General features: G+C 36.0%; 2 protein-coding genes across 5 annotated transcripts; both read left to right on the top strand.

Moving 5' to 3' along the window:
- The first annotated feature begins 212 nt into the window (after positions 1-212).
- LOC145164355 (uncharacterized) lies at positions 213-1,359 on the top strand. The gene is made up of 3 exons (XM_079083077.1): positions 213-589; positions 641-977; positions 1,156-1,359. The coding sequence occupies exons 1-3, from the start codon at positions 213-215 to the stop codon at positions 1,357-1,359; spliced, it is 918 nt and encodes a 305-aa protein (XP_078939203.1).
- A 16,502-nt stretch (positions 1,360-17,861) lies between these two features.
- On the top strand, positions 17,862-19,971 carry LOC145166908 (adenylyl-sulfate kinase 3-like). Of its 4 annotated transcripts, none has more exons than XM_079085962.1 (9): positions 17,862-18,016; positions 18,116-18,172; positions 18,246-18,419; positions 18,494-18,637; positions 18,795-18,944; positions 19,048-19,166; positions 19,250-19,334; positions 19,402-19,448; positions 19,537-19,971. In XM_079085962.1, the coding sequence occupies exons 2-9, from the start codon at positions 18,127-18,129 to the stop codon at positions 19,633-19,635; spliced, it is 864 nt and encodes a 287-aa protein (XP_078942088.1). In that variant the 5' UTR covers positions 17,862-18,016; positions 18,116-18,126; the 3' UTR covers positions 19,636-19,971. The 4 variants fall into 4 exon arrangements, with proteins under 4 accessions (XP_078942088.1, XP_078942086.1, XP_078942087.1 ...); XM_079085963.1 differs by having other exon boundaries at positions 17,864-18,022; XM_079085960.1 differs by having other exon boundaries at positions 18,116-18,419.

Here is a 19,971-nt window from a genome sequence, read left to right as displayed (position 1 = left end):
AGACTGATAACTCCGAGGTCATTACTTGGAATAATAACTCTGTTACTCAGTCCATTAGTATGCAGTTGGCTAAGTATGACACATAAAATGAAGTTTGGAATCACTTGGAGAGACTGTAGACTTAGTCCAACTTTGCTAAACAATACCAGTTAGAATATGATCTTCGTGCCCTTCAACAAAATAACCAGAGTATTCAAGATTTTTATGCTGCTATGTCTGATCTATGGGATCAATTGGCTCTTACTGAATCTAAAGAGTTAAAAGATTTTGAGCCTTACTTTCCGAGAAGGGAAGAACAACGCTTGGTCCAGTTCTTGATGGCCTTGTGTTCTGATTTTGAAGGTCTACGTGGAACAATTCTTCATTGCTCTCCTCTTCCCTCAGTTGATTCTGTTGTCCATGAGTTAATTGCAGAAGAGACTTGTATCAAGTCTCATGCGGATAAAGGGTTTAAAGCAACCTCTATTTCTACTCCCGCTCCTGCTGTGCTTGTTGTTTCCTCTAATCAGTCTCGACAAACTTCAAGGGTTGCTTATGATGAGTGTACATTCTGCAAACAGAAAAATCATTGGAAAGCTCAGTGTCCATTGTTAGTCAACAAGGGTAAATCTAGTCAACCTTAGTCGGGACAACAAAATAGGTCTGGTCAACAGAAGTTTCAGCCACGTTCCTCTGGTACTCCTTCATGGACCCCTCGTCCTCTACAGTTTGTTGCTGCTGCTATACCACCAGTTGATACAGATTCTATTGGAAACATGCCACCATCTGCATTGGATCCCAAGGTGTTTGAGAGTTTCAGACAATATTTGGCCTCTAATCCCACTGCTATGTCTGCATCTATGTCTAACTCTGGTCCTACCTCATCTGGTACATCAAGTATTCCCTCATCTTTGTGGATTTTAGATTATGGAGCAACCCGTCATATGACTCCTCATTTGTCATCATTTACTTCTTTGTCGCGAGTGTCATCTATTTCTGTTAAGTCTGCTAGTGATACATCTATGCTAGTTGAGGGTGTTGGGTCTCTCTATTTCTCATATCACTCCCCCTGATGTTTATTACATTCCCAAACTCACTTTGAATCTTGCCTCAGTAACTCAGTTATGTAAGTCTGGTATCTGGGTGTTCTTTTCTGATTATGTCTGTGTTATATAGGATCAACACACCCAGAAGGTGATTGGGATCAGCCGTAGGGTGGGGGAATTGTATGTCTTGGAGGTTCTCAAAGTATCTGTTGTTGCTGCCTCCAACATTGATTTATCTTCTTTCCGTTTGAGTCCTTTATTGTCTGAGTTTTATCTTTGGCATTCTTGTTTGGGACATGTGTCTGTATCACGTTTGAGTTTTTTTAGCATCTAGTGGTGTTTTGGGTCATTTAGACACATGTGATATTTTTTATTGTAGTGGTTGTAAACTGGAAAAATTCTCTGCTTTACCTTTCAATAAAAGTATGTCTTCTTCTACTGCTCCTTTTGAGATTATTCATTCTTGTGACAACCCAAAATTTCTATTCTGTACAACCATTCACTTCAATAGAAGTCAGAACTGTTTCTGCTAACTTTCAAGCTTTTTGGAATCAGTTTGAGTGTTTTAAAGTTAGTACTTCAAGAGATAACTGGAGAGAGGATGCCCTAGGGTTTATTGTGCAACAATAAAGTCCCAAAACTCCAAGAGTTTGGAGTTTTCGGCCTAAACATGGTGTTTACGGCCGTAAACTCTAAGGAGTATAAATATGACACTTAGTCATTTTTATCACTTTTTCACCTTTTCAAGACTAGAACTCAAGATCCTCTCAAGTATCATCCGATTTTCCTTCTTGATCTTCAACTGTGTAAGTGTTTCTTGCCCTAATAAGTTGATATCTTACTTAATCTAGTGATCTTACGTGATTCCATCTGTGAAATCATTCCATTTGTGTAGATCTTCAAGTGATCTTAATTTCACCAAAAACACACACTAGTGTTCTTGGACTTTTAACACCCTTACAAGCTTCTATATAGTAAGTACTCTTACCTTGGCTTGTTATAAGGCTTGTTACACTTCTTAATCATCTAGAAAACACAAAGAAACAAACGATCAAAGGTGTTTACGGTCTAAACATGTTCTTGGACCGTAAACCCTAATGAAAGGGCCATTGTGTGCCCTAGTCCCTTACCAAGCCTTGGATACTAGTCTAGATCCCATCATTGAAGTGCTTAGGACCTTAAACATCAAAAAGACCATGAACCATTAGAGTTTACAGCCGTAAACACATGGAGAAATGGTCCATGGGCCGTAAACTCCATAAAGGGGTGAAATGATGCCACAATCACTTCCTAAGGCTTAGACTTGAAGTAGGATGCTTCTTTATGACTTATGAAACTTCAAAACACAAAATGGTAGAAGTACCATGGGTTTACGGTCGTAAACTCATGGGTCTATGACCGTAAACTCCATGAGAGTTGGTCCCAAAACCGTAAACTCCAAAAGAGTTTACCCTTGGACTTTAAACTCAAATGCAAGGCCCTACACCCCATAGATGCAATCCTTAGTACTTATAACACTTGAATCAAGGTGTTTTTCATGACCTAGGGTGTCTTAACTTGATTAATTTGTTGTTAAATGACTAATTGGATACATATATGTGTTATTATATGTTAACTAGGATCCTTGTGTGTGTTCAAGTCTTCACTTGACACTTAGCATCCTATACCATCCGTTCATCCAAACCACTCACTACAGGTGAGTTCATACCCCATAATGAATCTTTTAACTGTTTTAACTGTTTTATGGGGGGGGGGGAGGAATACAAGTTGAACACAATGATAATTGTGTAAATGTTTGTTATAAACATCTTTCAAAATGTTACTTATGTCATTTATAAGTCGTCAAAACATTTCAAAACTCTTTTAAAGTTATGTTACTTTCTAGTTATACAACACTTTGTTTTTAAAGTACAAACATAACTTAGTAGATAAACGAGTCTTTCCAGTAACAGTCCAAGTAGAACATTAGTAAGCTATAATAGGTATAGTTTAGGAGAATGATATTCATTACTTCTAGTACAATAAAGCACACAAAGAGTCAATACCATACATAACAGATAGTGAAGAGAATCAAACAATACCATACAGAGAGAACACACAATTACTAGAAACAAACAGAACGTACAAGATACAGTACAAAACAAACAAGTTAGGTTGCTATAGCATGAGAACACACATACAGGATCTAATTATACCAATGAATCACTAACTCATTGTTTTAAACAAAAGGTGATAGTTATATTGGGTATACATGATCATATACTTTAATGTGAATTATATGGCTTGCAAGAATTTGCAGAGGTCGTGTTTAGTTCCCCTAATCTCCTGACAGGGAGAGCGTATAGTAAGGGTTCTAGCCTTCACATTATAACCGTAATAAAACAAATATGTTTTTACGTTATTAGTACATCCGCATGTCATTATAAACGACAACTGTGTACTTACACTTCCCTTTCTTTCATAAAGTGACGGTACCACTTGAAAGTCCAACCCAAACTATTTTCGAGTCAAGATAGTTATAAACTAGGGAAAATATACATTCTTACAAACGACAAACGGAACAGTCGAGTCTAGCACATAACAGAAGATGCCTTGGTAGAAGGATACGAGTAAAAGATAGGACCATAATGCTAGTCTTATGATTCCTTAATGTATACATAACAGGATATATATATATATATACCAATAGGGTCCGACAGGTAATAGGATGTGTGCTCTCCGCTTCATTTCCTGTTCCTTGTTTGGTTGTGGGCTTGGAACGAATTCACCCAATCTATTTTCTACCCGATTCTATATATATGTATGCTTAGTATACATTAAGTCATCATAAGGGTACCAGGTATGGGTTAGGTTATAGGACACAGAGTCAAAGCACAGTTTTTCTAGTACAAAACATACTTTCAGTACTTTTGGTATACAAAACTAGAAACTTCCCGGTAAAGGGTTTAATCCATTTTATTTAAACCAGTACAATTTAAAAGACCTTAGGTGAGTAACTCTATAATACCTTAGTTTATACACCATGTTTATGTATAAAACTAATACCCAATAGGTAGTTGGATGTGTGCTTTCCGCCTTAATTTCTGTTCCTCGTTTGGTTCTGGAATTAGGGCAGATTCGCTCAATTAACTTTCTATCCGATATTAGATTATATATAGCAGTATAAACTAAGCTATTATAAAAGTAGTCACTGTGGTCACTATTTTATTATAAGAAATAAGGGTTTTCTTAAAGAACTTCTTCATTAGATATAAAGGAAACATTACAATTAACTCCATGAGTAACAAGTGATTACACCAGAGTTATACATGACGATGATCTAACAACCAATGGAATGTGTGCTATCCGCCTTAATTCATGTTCCTTGTTTGGTTGTGAGCTTAGGGCAGATGCGCACAATCGATTGTTTGTTTACTCTGAGTCTTATATAACTTGTACCCACTTAGTACCCATAGAATGGGTTGTAGTGTCATTTTACTTAAACTTCCATCAAAGTAGGAAATATATGATTTTCTAGAGGAACAGGCGAACTTTTCAAAACAGGACTTACAACTTACGACATTTTACAACTACATGTTACAAATACATTTTCAACACCATTTTACATCTACATTTTTAACAACACTTTACAACTTACTTACATCACTAAACTCTTATGAACTCACCAGCTTAATTGTTGATTAACTCTTTCAAATAACTTGTATTCTCAGGAGACTATTAGACAGGTGCTCGTGCTGGGGATTCAGAAGATGAAGCATTATAGCTTCAAGTCTTGTTTTGTTATTTGTGTATGAATTCTATGTTTTGTGAACACACACATTGTAAACACTTTCTTTCGAAATGAAATGGTTGTTCATTACTTGCTTACCATATACATATCTCGTGATACTAAACATGACGTCCTCCACCCCTGAACGATTCCGCCGTTCTGGTTTTGGGGTGTGACAGATTGGTATCAGAGCATTGTTTATAGTGAACTAAGTATATCAGCCAATAAAAGATATACAACTATATATACAATGGGGCTTAAGTGCTCTGGATAATGATATATTTTTAGAATATAACTATAGGTTATAAAAATATACCTACTTGCTTATACATGTACATAATAGAACTAGTGTCATGAGGAGAACAGAACTAAAGTATTTAAAGGTTGGGCACTGTCGTCAACCTGAACAGTTGTGTAATCATAGCTAGGATCAATATAGCCTGATCAACTATATTCATTCGAGATGTGACCGACATGTGTTTGGGAATAATGTGGTGTTGCAACAGTGTTAAAACTTACCTGAACACCAATCAAGAGAACACCAGAACAAGTACATTCAGAGTTAGAATACTATAGGAGTATTTTTAGTCCATATAAATAACTTATGTGAGAACTTAAAAGACCCTTACGGATAGGTCTATAATATTGCAAGGTATATTCCTAAAGTTTTATATATAATCAAGATCTTATAGACTTAGAATCTGTGGTCTACGCTTCGCTATCCATTCCTCTTAAGGGTGTAGCTTTGGAGTAGGATCACTTATTCGAAGGTCTATTTAATCTTCAATTATATAAAAACTTGTGTACCATATACAATTATAGGAGGACTCCGTAAGGATCACCCCATAAAGTTACCTTAAAGATCATAGATTCTTTAGTCACTTTCATTCTCGCACAACAAACCCAGATAGATGTAACCACTTCCTCATAGTAGACAACAGAAGAGTCCAGGAGGAACAAGAACAAGTTCATGAGAAGTTTTCAAAGAGGGATCAACCGAAATAACCAAAACGTCTTACACGTCACACTAATAAATAATAATCTGGTTAATTTAATGAGCGAGTGGAAACACTGCTCACATTATTTGTTAAGATTATTTTCTTACATGCAGCTGGTAACAGTTATTCAGGAAACAGATATTCATTCGAGGATAGTTATTTCAAATTCATAGAGTTTATTGGGAATAGACTCTTTTATGGATTGTTTCTAGAACCCTGTGGAAGTCAGGACCCGATACATCCAGAACTAGGATAACCTTGTCTTTTCAGCTTTCGGCTTGTGTCCATTGCTTTAGACTTATTCTGTCTCATCTTTGTGTTCTTTTAGCAAAGATGCCTCCTTCGCAAATCGATATGGCAGCTATAAACGCTGCAGTGGCTGCGGCTGTGGCAACAACCATGGCTCAATAACACTCCATCAGTACCAGTGGAGGTGGAACGCCTACTGATTCTACTCGAGGTGAGGTCCTCGTGCGCTCGAGAGAGTTCTCCTACAAGGACTTCACCAAATGCCAGCCATTGTCCTTTAATGGGACTGAAGGAGTCATTGCCCTCATGCAATGGTTCGAGAAAACAGAGTCGATATTCGAAATTTGTTTATGCCCATAAGGAAGCCAGGTGAAGTTTGCTGCCTGCACCTTCTCTGGCAAGGCCCTAACATGGTGAAACAGCCATGTTAAGTCACTGACCCTATCAGTGACTAATTCAATAGGCTGGGAAAACCTAAAAGAGTTGATGCGGGAGGAATACTGCCCGTTAGGCGAAATTCAAAAACTGGAACAAGAGCTGTGGGATCTCACTATGGTCGGCTCATACATAGTGACCTACACTGACCGGTTCAGCGAACTAGCAGCTCTATGCCCTGGGATGATTACCTAGGAGAGCAAGAAGATAGAAAGATACATTTGGGGTCTGACTGCTCCGACCCAAGGAAATGTGTTGTCTTCTAACCCAACCACGTTCGATAGTGCTAAACGCCTGGCACAGCGACTCATCGACCATGGAGTCCGCCATGGTGTAAAAGTCCCTATTCCCGAGCCATCGAGGGACGAGGAGTAAAATCAGAAGTCGGGGAACAAGAGGAAGAAGAAGCGAACAACACAAGACACCCCGCAAGAGCAACGAGCGAGTACTATGTACGCCGCTACGACGCCTACTGCTTCAGCACCTGCCAGTCGATATGCTGGAAACCTTTCGAAGTGTGGAAAGTGCAACTTTCATCACACCGGAGTATGCCGGGAAATGCAGTGTCTGAACTGCCACAGAAAGGGACACACAGTCCGTTTCTGCAAAGCATCGGCTCAACCGATCTCCCAAGTCCTCAGAGCTGAAGAAAACCAAGCCTGCTATGGCTGTGGTGAGGCTGGACATTTTCAGAGGGACTGCCCGATACAAAGGAACTCAGGCGCGGATGGACGCATTCTGATGATCACCGCAGGAGAATCCACCCCGGAGTCGTCGACGAGTAGTGGTACGTATTCGAAATAGTAATTACTTTTAAAATTAATTTATATTCAGATAAGATTAAAATTTGGGGACAACACTTAAAAGTAACTATAACAACTCACATGTTGAAATAGGTCACAATATTCAAGAGAACTAAAAGATCCCTTAGAGAAACTATTATGGCTTACCATATACATCAGAGTTGTGCGCAACTAAGATGTTGCAGACTTAGAGTGAGTGACTCCGCTTAGGTCCCCATTCCTTAATTGGTTGAGGATTTGAGGCAGAGTTACTCAGTCGACTGCCCGGTTCATCTTAAATATCCATAACTTGTATATGGCAGGCGATGGTAGTGGTACCAAGGAGGATTATGATATAAAGTATCCCCACCAGTTATTAGAGCACTTTCGTTTGTACGTATGCGTACATGGAGGTATGATACGTAGGAGTGTTAACATCAAAGAGAAAACAGGAAACACGGGAACATTTACAAAGAGTACATTGTCGAACATACTAGGAGTACAGTATCGAGCATACAAGGGATACATCGTCGTATATCAGACGTTTCTTTCATTTGACCAAAACTTTGTTCAGTAAAGAGTCTGTTGCTTTCATTCGTCATGAGTTGGCGTGGTCCTCACCATACTGAGTTCATATGTTTCTATCGCCTCGATCGGCAAGTTCTCGAAACTTTCGTCCTTCGTATCGAAAGTCCGACCGAAACCTCGATTTTATCTTTCGTATTCTAAACACCGAAGTACTCATGCGAAGAGTACTTTGTCCTCCGAAGCCTTATCGTCAGATATCCGCAGACCGTCACGAAATACCGCTCGTCCAGCAGGCCAAGTTCAAGCACAGAGGCTAAGGACGAATACAACCCACCTATTACTATTCAGTGTATACGCTAGGGTGGTATATGATTATGATTACGCAGATTTAGTATGTGTGTTTCCGCCCTATCTCCTGTTCCTTGTTTGGTTGTGGACCTGGGGCAGAGTCACACATCCGACCGTCTTACTAACCCTAATTATATACGACTTGTATACACGAGGTAATGATAGATGGACCAAGTACGAATCCTATCATGAACAGAAGGGCAAAGTTGCCAAGTCTACGAGTGGGTATTCTGCCAATCAGAAGAGCGCAACCCCAGTAGTAATGCTAAGAAAGCTAATTTCGGGACGAAATTCCTTCTAACGGGGGGATGATGTGACAACCCGAAATTTCTATTATGTACAACCATTCACTTCAATAGAAGTCAGAACTGTTTTTGCTAACTTTCAAGCTTTTTGGAATCAGTTTTAGTGTTTTAAAGTTAGTACTTCAAGAGACAACTGGGGAGAGGATGCCCTAGGGTTTATTGTGCAACAATAAAGTCCCAAAACTCCAAGAGTTTGGAGTTTTCGGCCTAAACATGGTGTTTACGGCCGTAAACTCTAAGGAGTATAAATATGACACTTAGTCATTTTTATCACTTTTTCACCTTTTCAAGACTAGAACTCAAGATCCTCTCAAGTATCATCCGATTTTCCTTCTTGATCTTCAACTGTGTAAGTGTTTCTTGCCCTAATAAGTTGATATCTTACTTAATCTAGTGATCTTACATGATTCCATCCGTGAAATCATTCCATTTGTGTAGATCTTCAAGTGTTCTTAGTTTCACCAAGAACACCAAGAACACACACTAGTGTTCTTGGACTTTTAACACCCTTACAAGCTTCTATATAGTAAGTACTCTTACCTTGGCTTGTTATAAGGCTTGTTACACTTCTTAATCATCTAGAAAACACAAAGAAACAAAAGATCAAAGGTGTTTACGGTCCAAACATGTTCTTGGACCGTAAACCCTAATGAAAGGGCCATTGTGTGCCCTAGTCCCTTACCAAGCCTTGGATACTAGTCTAGATCCCATCCTTGAAGTGCTTAGGACCTTAAACATCAAAAAGACCATGAACCATTAGAGTTTACGGCCGTAAACACATGGAGAAATGGTCCATGGGCCGTAAACTCCATAAAGGGGTGAAATGATGCCACAATCACTTCCTAAGGCTTAGACTTGAAGTAGGATGCTTCTTTATGACTTATGAAACTTCAAAACACAAAATGGCAAAAGTACCATGGGTTTACGGCCGTAAACTCATGGGTTTACGACCGTAAACTCCATGAGAGTTGGTCCCAAAACCGTAAACTCCAAAAGAGTTTACCCTTGGACTTTAAACTCAAATGCAAGGCCCTACACCCCATAGATGCAATCCTTAGTACTTATAACACTTGAATCAAGGTGTTTTTCATGACCTAGGGTGTCTTAACTTGATTAATTTGTTGTTAAATGACTAATTGGATACATATATGTGTTATTATATGTTAACTAGGATCCTTGTGTGTGTTCAAGTCTTCACTTGACACTTAGCATCCTATACCATCCGTTCATCCAAACCACTCACTACAGGTGAGTTCATACCCCATAATGAATCTTTTAACTGTTTTAACTATTTTATGGGGGGGGGGGGAATACAAGTTGAACACAATGATAATTGTGTAAATGTTTGTTATAAACATCTTTCAAAATGTTACTTATGTCATTTATAAGTCGTCAAAACATTTCAAAACTCTTTTAAAGTTATGTTACTTTCTAGTTATACAACACTTTGTTTTTAAAGTACAAACATAACTTAGTAGATAAACGAGTCTTTCCAGTAACAGTCCAAGTAGAACATTAGTAAGCTATAATAGGTATAGTTTAGGAGAATGATATTCATTACTTCTAGTACAATGAAGCACACAAAGAGTCAATACCATACATAACAGATAGTGAAGAGAATCAAACAATACCATACAGAGAGAACACACAATTACTAGAAACAAACAGAACGTACAAGATACAGTACAAAACAAACAAGTTAGGTTGCTATAGCATGAGAACACACATACAGGATCTAATTATACCAATGAATCACTAACTCGTTGTTTTAAACAAAAGGTGATAGTTATATTGGGTATACATGATCATATACTTTAATGTGAATTACATGGCTTGCAAGAATTTGCAGAGGTCGTGTTTAGTTCCCCTAATCTCCTGACAGGGAGAGCGTATAGTAAGGGTTCTAGCCTTCACATTATAACCGTAATAAAACAAATATGTTTTTAGGTTATTAGTACATCCGCATGTCATTATAAACGACAACTGTGTACTTACACTTCCCTTTCTTTCATAAAGTGACGGTACCACTTGAAAGTCCAACCCAAACTATTTTCGAGTCAAGATAGTTATAAACTAGGGAAAATATACATTCTTACAAACGACAAACGGAACAGTCGAGTCTAGCACATAACAGAAGATGCCTTGGTAGAAGGATACGAGTAAAAGATAGGACCATAATGCTAGTCTTATGATTCCTTAATGTATACATAACAGAATATATATATACCAATAGGGTCCGAGAGGTAATAGGATGTGTGCTCTCCGCTTCATTTCTTGTTCCTTGTTTGGTTGTGGGCTTGGAACGAATTCACCCAATCTATTTTCTACCCGATTCTATATATATGTATGCTTAGTATACATTAAGTCATCATAAGGGTACCAGGTATGGGTTAGGTTATAGGACACAGAGTCAAAGCACAGTTTTTCTAGTACAAAACATACTTTCAGTACTTTTGGTATACAAAACTAGAAACTTCCCGGTAAAGGGTTTAATCCATTTTATTTAAACCAGTACAATTTAAAAGACCTTAGGTGAGTAACTCTATAATACCTTAGTTTATACACCATGTTTATGTCTAAAACTAATACCCAATAGGTAGTTGGATGTGTGCTTTCCGCCTTAATTTCTGTTCCTCGTTTGGTTCTGGAATTAGGGCAGATTCGCTCAATTAACTTTCTATCCGATATTAGATTATATATAGCAGTATAAACTAAGCTATTATAAAAGTAGTCACCGTGGTCACTATTTTATTATAAGAAATAAGGGTTTTCTTAAAGAACTTCTTCATTAGATATAAAGGAAACATTACAATTAACTCCATGAGTAACAAGTGATTACACCAGAGTTATACATGACGATGATCTAACAACCAATGGAATGTGTGCTATCCGCCTTAATTCCTGTTCCTTGTTTGGTTGTGAGCTTAGGGCAGATGCGCACAATCGATTGTTTGTTTACTCTGAGTCTTATATAACTTGTACCCACTTAGTACCCATAGAATGGGTTGTAGTGTGATTTTACTTAAACTTCCATCAAAATAGGAAATATATGATTTTCTAGAGGAATAGGCGAACTTTTCAAAACAGGACTTACAACTTACGACATTTTACAACTACATGTTACAACTACATTTTCAACACCATTTTACATCTACATTTTTAACAACACTTTACAACTTACTTACATCACTAAACTCTTATGAACTCACCAGTTTAATTGCTGATCAACTCTTTCAAATAACTTGTATTCTCAGGAGACTATTAGACAGGTGCTCGTGTTGGGGATTCAGAAGATGAAGCATTATAGCTTCAAGTCTTGTTTTGTTATTTGTATATGAATTCTATGTTTTATGAACACACACATTGTAAACACTTTCTTTCGAAATGAAATGGTTGTTCATTACTTGCTTACCATGTACATATCTCGTGATACTAAACATGACGTCCTCCACCCCTGAACGATTCCGCCGTTCCGGTTTTGGCTGTGATTAAGTGCTTCAGGTATGACTTAGGGGGTGAATATACCTCTAATGATTTTACTCAGTTACTCGCTTCTGATGGTACTATACACCAGTCCTCGTGTACTAACACACCTCAGCAAAACGGTGTGGCAGAACGAAAACACTGTCATATTGTTGAGACTGCCCGCTCATTGCTCCTGTCTGCGCAGGTCCCTAGTGCATTTTGGGGAGAAGCAGTCCTAACTGCTGTGTATGTGATTAATCGTATCCCTACTTCATTGAATTCAGGAATGTCTCCTTTTGAGAAGCTATATGGCCATCTACCAGACTACTCTTCCTTACGAGTTTTTGGATGTACTTATTGTTCTTCGTCCTCATGTTGAGAGGAACAAGTTGGGGCCGAAATATGTTATTTGTGTATTTTTGGGGTATGGTATAGGACAGAAAGGATACCGTTGCGATGATCCTGTGAGTCAGAAGTTATATGTTTCCTGTCATGTCACTTTTTTGGAACATATTCCTTTCTACTCGATTCCTGCTACAGCCCACAATGTAACGAAGTCTGATCTTCTACATATTGATCCTTTTAATGAAAAGATAGAGGCTCGAGACCCATCTACGCCACCTGATTCTTCAGCTCATGACACACCCACTTTTTCAGAGAGTTCCTCGACTCCCCCTGTTCCTGAGCCTGCTCCTCCGATTGTTGAAATTGAGGATTCACCTCCACCACCACCCCTCAGGAGATCTACTCGTCCTGTCAAGTCCACCAAGCTTCCATATTTTACTTACTCTACATATTCAGGACCATTTGCTTCATTTATAGCAAGTATCCATCATCTGTCTGAACCTGAATCATATAGAGAAGCTGTTTTAGATCCTCTTTGGAAAAATGCTATAGCTGAGGAACTCACTGCTCTTCATCAGACCCATACATGGGATTTGGTTTCCCTTCCTCCTGGGAAACATACGATAGGTTTTCGTTGGGTATACAAGATAAAAACAAAAGCTGATGGGTCAGTTGAGCGGTACAAGGCCAGACTTATAGTAAAAGGGTATTTCCAACAGTATGGTTTTGACTACGAGGAGACATTTGCCCCAGTTGCAAAGATGACGACAGTCCGTACTATGATTGCAGTTGCATCCATTCGACAGTGGAATATCTTTCAAATGGATGTCAAGAATGCTTTTTTGAATGGTGACCTCCATGAAGAGGTTTATATGACTCCTCCCCCAGGAATTCAGCACCGGCCGGGTTTGGTTTGTCGGCTTCGCAAAGCTTTGTATGGTCTCAAGCAAGCCCCTCGTGCTTGGTTTGAGAAATTCTCCACAGTGATTACCTATCTTGGATTTGGCCAGAGTAATCACGATTCTGCTTTGTTTGTTAGATGCTCGAGTGCATGACAGATTCTTCTGTCCTTATATGTGGATGACATGATTATTACGGGTGATGACCATGGTGGTATTGAGTCTTTGAATCATGATCTAGCTCATCGATTTGCTATGAAGGATTTGGGCTTGCGACATTATTTCTTGGGTATTGAGGTAGCTCAGTCTAAGAAAGGGTATCTTCTTTCTCAGACTAAATATATATCTGACTTGTTTACACGGGCGGGCCTCTCTCACAATCGGACTGTTGATACTCCTCTTGAAACCAATGCACGATACTCTCCTACTGATGGTGTTCCTTTGTCCGATCTAACATTTATCGCACTGTTGTGGGAAGTTTGGTCTATCTCACAGTTACTCGTCCAGATATTGCTCATGTTGTTTATGTTGTCAATCAGTTTGTTATTGCCCATGCTGTTCACATTTAGTCTTTAGCCCATTAGGGTTTTGTGTAGCTAGTATTTATATGCACCTTTATTCTTTGTAGTCTTTATACTTTCCATTGAGAACCCTTGTAATTTCTATTTATTATAATCATATGACAATGTTATCATCATTGAATCAATATCTTACAATATATATCAACATGTTAACATGTATATCGTCTCCCTTGAAAACCACCATCCTAACAAAATCTTGCATCCCCATCCCTCCTATTGGTCGTATAAAAAGATAGAAATATTCCTATGAATTATTTTTAACAAGCAAAAAGGTTCCAAATAGGATGAAAGAATGATGATTTGTTGGGAAAGCAATAACATACTTATATGATATCTACAAAGTGATTTTTTATCGTCCTTTAACCCATTGGTCATTTATTATGATTTATATTTGATTGTGTTTCTTTGTAACATATTAATATGTCCTTTCCAAGTCGACATGCCCAGTACCTTTGTTGCTATTACTCTATATTTGTAAGATAAATACAACAAATAAGAAGACAAACATGCAACTTATAATGATCTTAAGAATTAAAAAGGACAAAAATGATAAATAATGTACAATATGAAGCTATCAAGCACCATTAAGGATTAATCCATCATTTGTTGCAAAAGAAGACCAACAATATTGAACCCAAAACAACTTAGAATTGCCTAGTATGTGATTAAACAAGAAAAATCCCTTTTATGTGTTCGCGAGATGTTAGCGAGATTATTTAAATTTCACGGCCGTTATTTATGTGTAACTTATGGATAAGGTTTGAGACTCGGAAAATAAAAAAGGTTTTTGGGACAGGTCCATGGAATAGAACAATCTAACTAATCAAAAAACAAACTAAAAGTGTAAAGAACATTATCTAAATCCCAATACAAATCAAAACCAACCATACGTTCAACAAAACCAAAGTTAAACAAATATACACTCCGCATCATACCAATTTGTTCAATAATAATTGTCAAGTGACATTGATCAACAAATTAACCCTATTACACTTAAATAATATTAATGATATAAAATCACCAACATAACATTTGGAGAGAGTTTGAGAGTAAGACTCAAGAGTCTCGAGCGACATCATCAATAATAATCTTGACCATAATTTTATAGGGTCTTCTTTTATTCTTGAAGAACCTTGTTACACGCAGCTTAAAATGGTCCCAAAAGGAGTGAGAAAAAAGTGTGGAGGAGGTATATGAAGTGTTGTAAATACAAAGTCTCTTATGGGATCGTTGTAAGAAACAATAACACGGTGTGAAATTGTGAATAAAGAGAGGATGAGCTAGCCATATTTATTTATTTCTATATGATTGAACCATTCTATTGGAAATTAATAACGAAATATAAATTAATCTTGTCGGTTTGTTTCTTGCCAAATCAAATATATTACGTGAGTCCACAAATAAACTTTGGCAATACTTGTATCATGTGATTAAAATCCAGAATATTATAGTTTTATAATGATAATGCTCCTTCTATATATGACGGCGTACGTGGCTACCATATAACCATATTAGTAGTTCCATTTCCAACTCATGAAGGCTACAATGTGTCGTGGGTCCAACAATAATATTTTTATATTGCTCGTAAGAAATATATTTAACTACCATGTGTCGAGTTTTATTGGCGTATACTTTTGATTTCTCTTGATAAATTTAAGAGAAATTAAATATCTTCTTACTTTTCTTCTTACATATCATTCTATCCATTTGAAATGACGACAAGTGTATTAAATTAATGACAATCTATCCAAATAGGACACATGTCACCATTTTACATGGGTAGGAAGATAAGTATGAAGAAAATGTAGGAGAATATTTTATTTCTCTAAATTTAATTAGGTGTTAGTTTTATTAACGTATACCTTTGTTTTATCTATTACACACGCACAATACTTGGCCATTTGTAGCTAGTTGTTTTTCAGAAGACTTCGGACTTAAAAACTGTTGTGCATGTGTAGCGTAGCGCAACACTTGACCCTCTGCTTCAAACCTCTTCACACCTTACTTTAACTTATTGCAACAGTCTGCAGATATTAAAAAACAAACATATTTTTTATTACATGTTGCAGCCGTTTGGTCCGTCTTCTACTACAGAGGATTGCAGAGATGGTCCGCACTTTTTACATATTTTCGCTACGAAAAAACAAACGGCACCTCGCTCAACATGTTTTAAATTAGGATATTAAAATATATTTGTATTAAGGTATTTTTATAAATAAGTCATATCTTTCCTTTCAATACCATCCGTTGAAGATAAGAGTATATCAGTTATAGACAAATCTTGAAAGGGTAAGCTCGGTGTAATGTTTTATAGTCTTAAATATTGTTTACTTTTATAAATATTTTTTAATTCTATGAACACGTTGTGAGGATGACAAGGAAACAACTTCGATAGTTGTTTCATTAATAACTAATTAAGTACTTGTATTTTCGGATAGTTGTTCGTTTATAATTAATCAAGTACTTATATTTTTTGAGAGTTGTTCATTTATTATTAGTTAATCTAGTTGCGAAGATATAAACGCAACTTAATGTATATAAAAAGTAAAATTCCTTGCTAGGCTTACGTGCACAATACCCATCGTCTATTTGTATTTATAGAGAAATTCGAAAAGGCAAAAACAAATTCACAAATATATTGGATTATATTTTTAGGTAACTATCAAAATCTCACTTAATAACCATAATCTCCATGAAACAAAGGTTCGTTAACTAACGAATACACCTTTACCAAGTAAATTTTCGAAACTATCTCGTGAGCAAAATTTACTATTTGCAAAGTTAGTATTACGTCTAATCGGTTACCTATAAGACTCGTAAAAGCTATCGCTAATGATCCGCAATATTCATGTTAAAATGAATTTTGGAAATAATATATAAAAATAAAGTTGTGACAAATCATATGGATATAATGGACACAAACGAAACAAGATAAAGGATCTTAAAATGCTAAAAGAAAAAGTCGGGTAACTTGACTACATCCACGAGTGACAATTAATGATACGGCATAATAAAAATACATTAAACGAAACGAAACTGGGACGAATTAAATTTTTAGTTCGTGTATATTTCGTGATTGTGTCAGGTGTAAAAAACACAATGTTGTGTTGTGTTCATGTTCAGAATTCAACACAAAATTCACACGATATTAACATGGGTTTATTGTATTTTTCATTTTTGTTGTGTTTTGTATGATTAATTATGAATTAAATAAATTAAAAGCTTATATTATTTAAACTTTTTCGTTTTTTGTCGTTTGGTTGTTTTTATCGTGTTTTCGTGTTAATAAAACAACACATGATGTTGTGTTATATAAAACTTGATGTCTTTTCGTGTCGGTAAAACACAAAATGACTGTTTGATTTGTCAACCTAACTATATGAGAGAGAGAGTCCTCATGGCCAATCATAGGAGACTTCATGACTTCACAGTCACATACAACTATAAAAGGAGAGGTGTTCACTCTAATGTGATGCTTCCACATCATCCTCACACTAAAGACATAAACACAATACCAAATCTCTCTATACTAATAAAAGATTTTTTTTTTTTTTTTCATGTATCACCCTATTAGGCCTCCTAATTAATGTCATGCCATTTGTCAACCTATTGATTTTCTATTTTAAATTTTAAATTTTAAAATTTCACTCTAATTATATTAAATTAATAACATTAGAATAAAAAATAAAATAAAATTAATACATATTATAAGATGATATAATTTCATATATTTATTTGAATCAACGATTATAATTTTATATAATTAAAAAAATATCTTTTAATTAATAAAAATTTAATTAAAATAATTAACTAATAATTTTAAGTTTTAACTATCAAATTTTAATTAGTTTTTTAAACGTGATTTCCACACATTATAAATAAACTAGTGATAGTAATAAATATACGCAAACAAAAGTCAGAAACAAATTTAAAACTTAAAAAAACCGAAGAATAAAAATAAAAATAAAAATCCATTAAATAAATACTTAGAGAGTAATTTAATTACCAATATCAACTTTAATACTAAATTCAAAAATATATGATATGTTTTGTATTTCGAATGTTATATGATATGAGGATATCAAGTTAGCAACACTTCATTTTATTATATTTAATATTTAATATTTAATATTCATTTTTAAATTTAAGGCAGTGGTGGCAGCCATATGAGCTGCGACAAGAAGCTCTGATTGAAGATCGGAGAACAATGGAGATCCTCCCCTTTTTTTGAACCACCTACTTCTTTGATTAATCACTTCTCACCTTTCGCGTCTCCTATTTGATACAGTAAGTGTAAGATCTTCTCATTCATATGAATTTCAGTAACTATACGATTGGATTTGATATAGGTTTGATTCTATTTATTTCTTTCACGAACTTGTACAGATTCAAATTTGATGCTGTGTGTACTGTTTCACGCTGTAAACCAATGCGATGATTCAGGTAAAAAATCACTCACTGATTTTCAATTTTCCCCTGAGGCATAATCTCATCGAAGCCCAATCGACGAAGGTAGGGTTCGTGAACTTTCCGTCAACGTCGCTAAATTGCCGTCGGAACTTGACGTCAACGTCGACGAACTTGTCGCAAATCAAAGCAAAGGAGTCTCCTCGAATGTCTTCGTTAAAATCCGGTATTGAAGTCAAATCGAATGAAAGTGGTATCATCAACAATTCGGATGATTCGAATGGTACTAAATCGTAACAGATGCGAATTATAAAGTTGATTATCTCGAATATTCTGTAACTAATTCATGAAAAGTAGGTATGATTCGTCATGAAATCTCAACGAAGGGAAAGCGATCCACGAATATCGTTTGGCATAAATGTTCTGTAGAGAAAATCGATAGACAGGAGTTGCTTCAGCAAAAAGGTTGCGTCATTTGGATTACTGGCCTCAGTGGTTCAGGTTAGTAGTATTAGTACATAAACAATTAACAAACAAAACCTTCATCTTTTCAAGCTTTCTGATCTAATTACAGAGAGTAATCAAGTCCTTTTCAGATCTGAAAATGTTTTTTTAGATCGTATTTCATTTTCAACTTAGTTTATGAACACGAATTCAGGAAAAAGCACCTTGGCTTGTGCATTAACACGAGCTTTGCATTCACAAGGGAAGCTGACATACGTCCTTGATGGTGATAATGTCAGGCATGGTCTTAATCGTGATCTTACTTTCAAACCCGAAGATCGTGCTGAGAATATTCGAAGAATTGGTTGGTTTTCAATTCCTTCACATCTCTTCATCTTAATCAAACCTCTTCTATTCTTCTTATCCTCTAATTACATTACATCTTGATTCATGGATTGGATTATTAGGAGAAGTTGCAAAACTCTTCTCTGATGCTGGAATCATCTGCATAGCGAGTGTCATATCTCCCTACAGGAAAGATCGTGATGCTATTCGATCATTACTCCCAGATGGCGATTTCATTGAGGTTGCTTCTATGATTCTATCATCTATACCTATAAATTTGGCTTTTTCTTTTCTTCTAATGATTCATTTTGTGTTTTCAAACAGGTTTTCATGGATATGCCTTTACGGATTTGTGAGGCTAGAGATCCAAAGGGTTTATACAAGCTTGCAAGAGCTGGAAAGATTAAAGGTAATTTTTTTTTTACAATGAATTACAAAAAGATTATATTTTTATTAAATTCAATTTGATGTGTTAGGGTTTACTGGGGTTGATGATCCATATGAGCCACCACTAAATTCAGAGGTATATTAAGTGTTAACAAATTTAATCTTTTTTTTTTTTTTTTTTTTTTTTTTAATATGTAAACAAAAATTATATATTGAATTTGCAGATAGTGTTGGAATATGAAGGAGATGTGTGTCCTTCACCTGAGGTTATGGCTGATAAAGTGATTTGTTATCTGGATGCAAAAGGGTATTTGAGGGCATAATAATATTAATAATATTTGAAATTATATTTATGAATAAATTAAGTCATTTCCAGGAAATTACTCGTTTCCTGGTTCTTTTTTCTTTTTAATTAATTTGTTAATTGTTGCAAATATATGATATATGTTGGTTTAGGGAATTTGGTGAATTTAGGGTTTTTATGTGAATGATTGTTGTGTATTTATACTTTATAGTGATTAAGATAGAAATGAATAGGTGAAAATATGGATTAGGGTTTGGTAATGTTATAAGTTATATGTGTATTATGATAATTGAGAATTTATGTTGATTGAAGAATAATATGGTTTTATGTTTTTATGTATATATTTATATGCCAA

This window comes from Lactuca virosa, chromosome 3 (assembly GCF_052849685.1).
Source record: "Lactuca virosa cultivar CGN04683 chromosome 3, Lactuca_virosa_CGN04683_v6, whole genome shotgun sequence".
Classification (NCBI taxonomy): Eukaryota; Viridiplantae; Streptophyta; class Magnoliopsida; order Asterales; family Asteraceae; genus Lactuca; species Lactuca virosa.
The sequence above is the reverse complement of the archived record's forward strand: the minus strand, read 5'-3'. Positions and strand labels throughout refer to the sequence as shown.

Bases quoted from the DNA above. Each gene is read 5' to 3' on its own strand.
- LOC145164355 (XM_079083077.1), top strand. From the start codon at position 213: ATGTCTGATCTATGGGATCAATTGGCTCTTACTGAATCTAAAGAGTTA. The intron at 590-640 runs GTTAGTCAACAA...ACAACAAAATAG, and splicing joins TGGAAAGCTCAGTGTCCATT to GTCTGGTCAACAGAAGTTTC. The intron at 978-1,155 runs GTTAAGTCTGCT...TGTGTTATATAG, and splicing joins CGCGAGTGTCATCTATTTCT to GATCAACACACCCAGAAGGT.
- LOC145166908 (XM_079085960.1), top strand. From the start codon at position 18,164: ATGATTCAGGTAAAAAATCACTCACTGATTTTCAATTTTCCCCTGAGG. The intron at 18,420-18,493 runs GTACTAAATCGT...CATGAAAAGTAG, and splicing joins CAATTCGGATGATTCGAATG to GTATGATTCGTCATGAAATC. The intron at 19,449-19,536 runs GTATATTAAGTG...TTGAATTTGCAG, and splicing joins AGCCACCACTAAATTCAGAG to ATAGTGTTGGAATATGAAGG.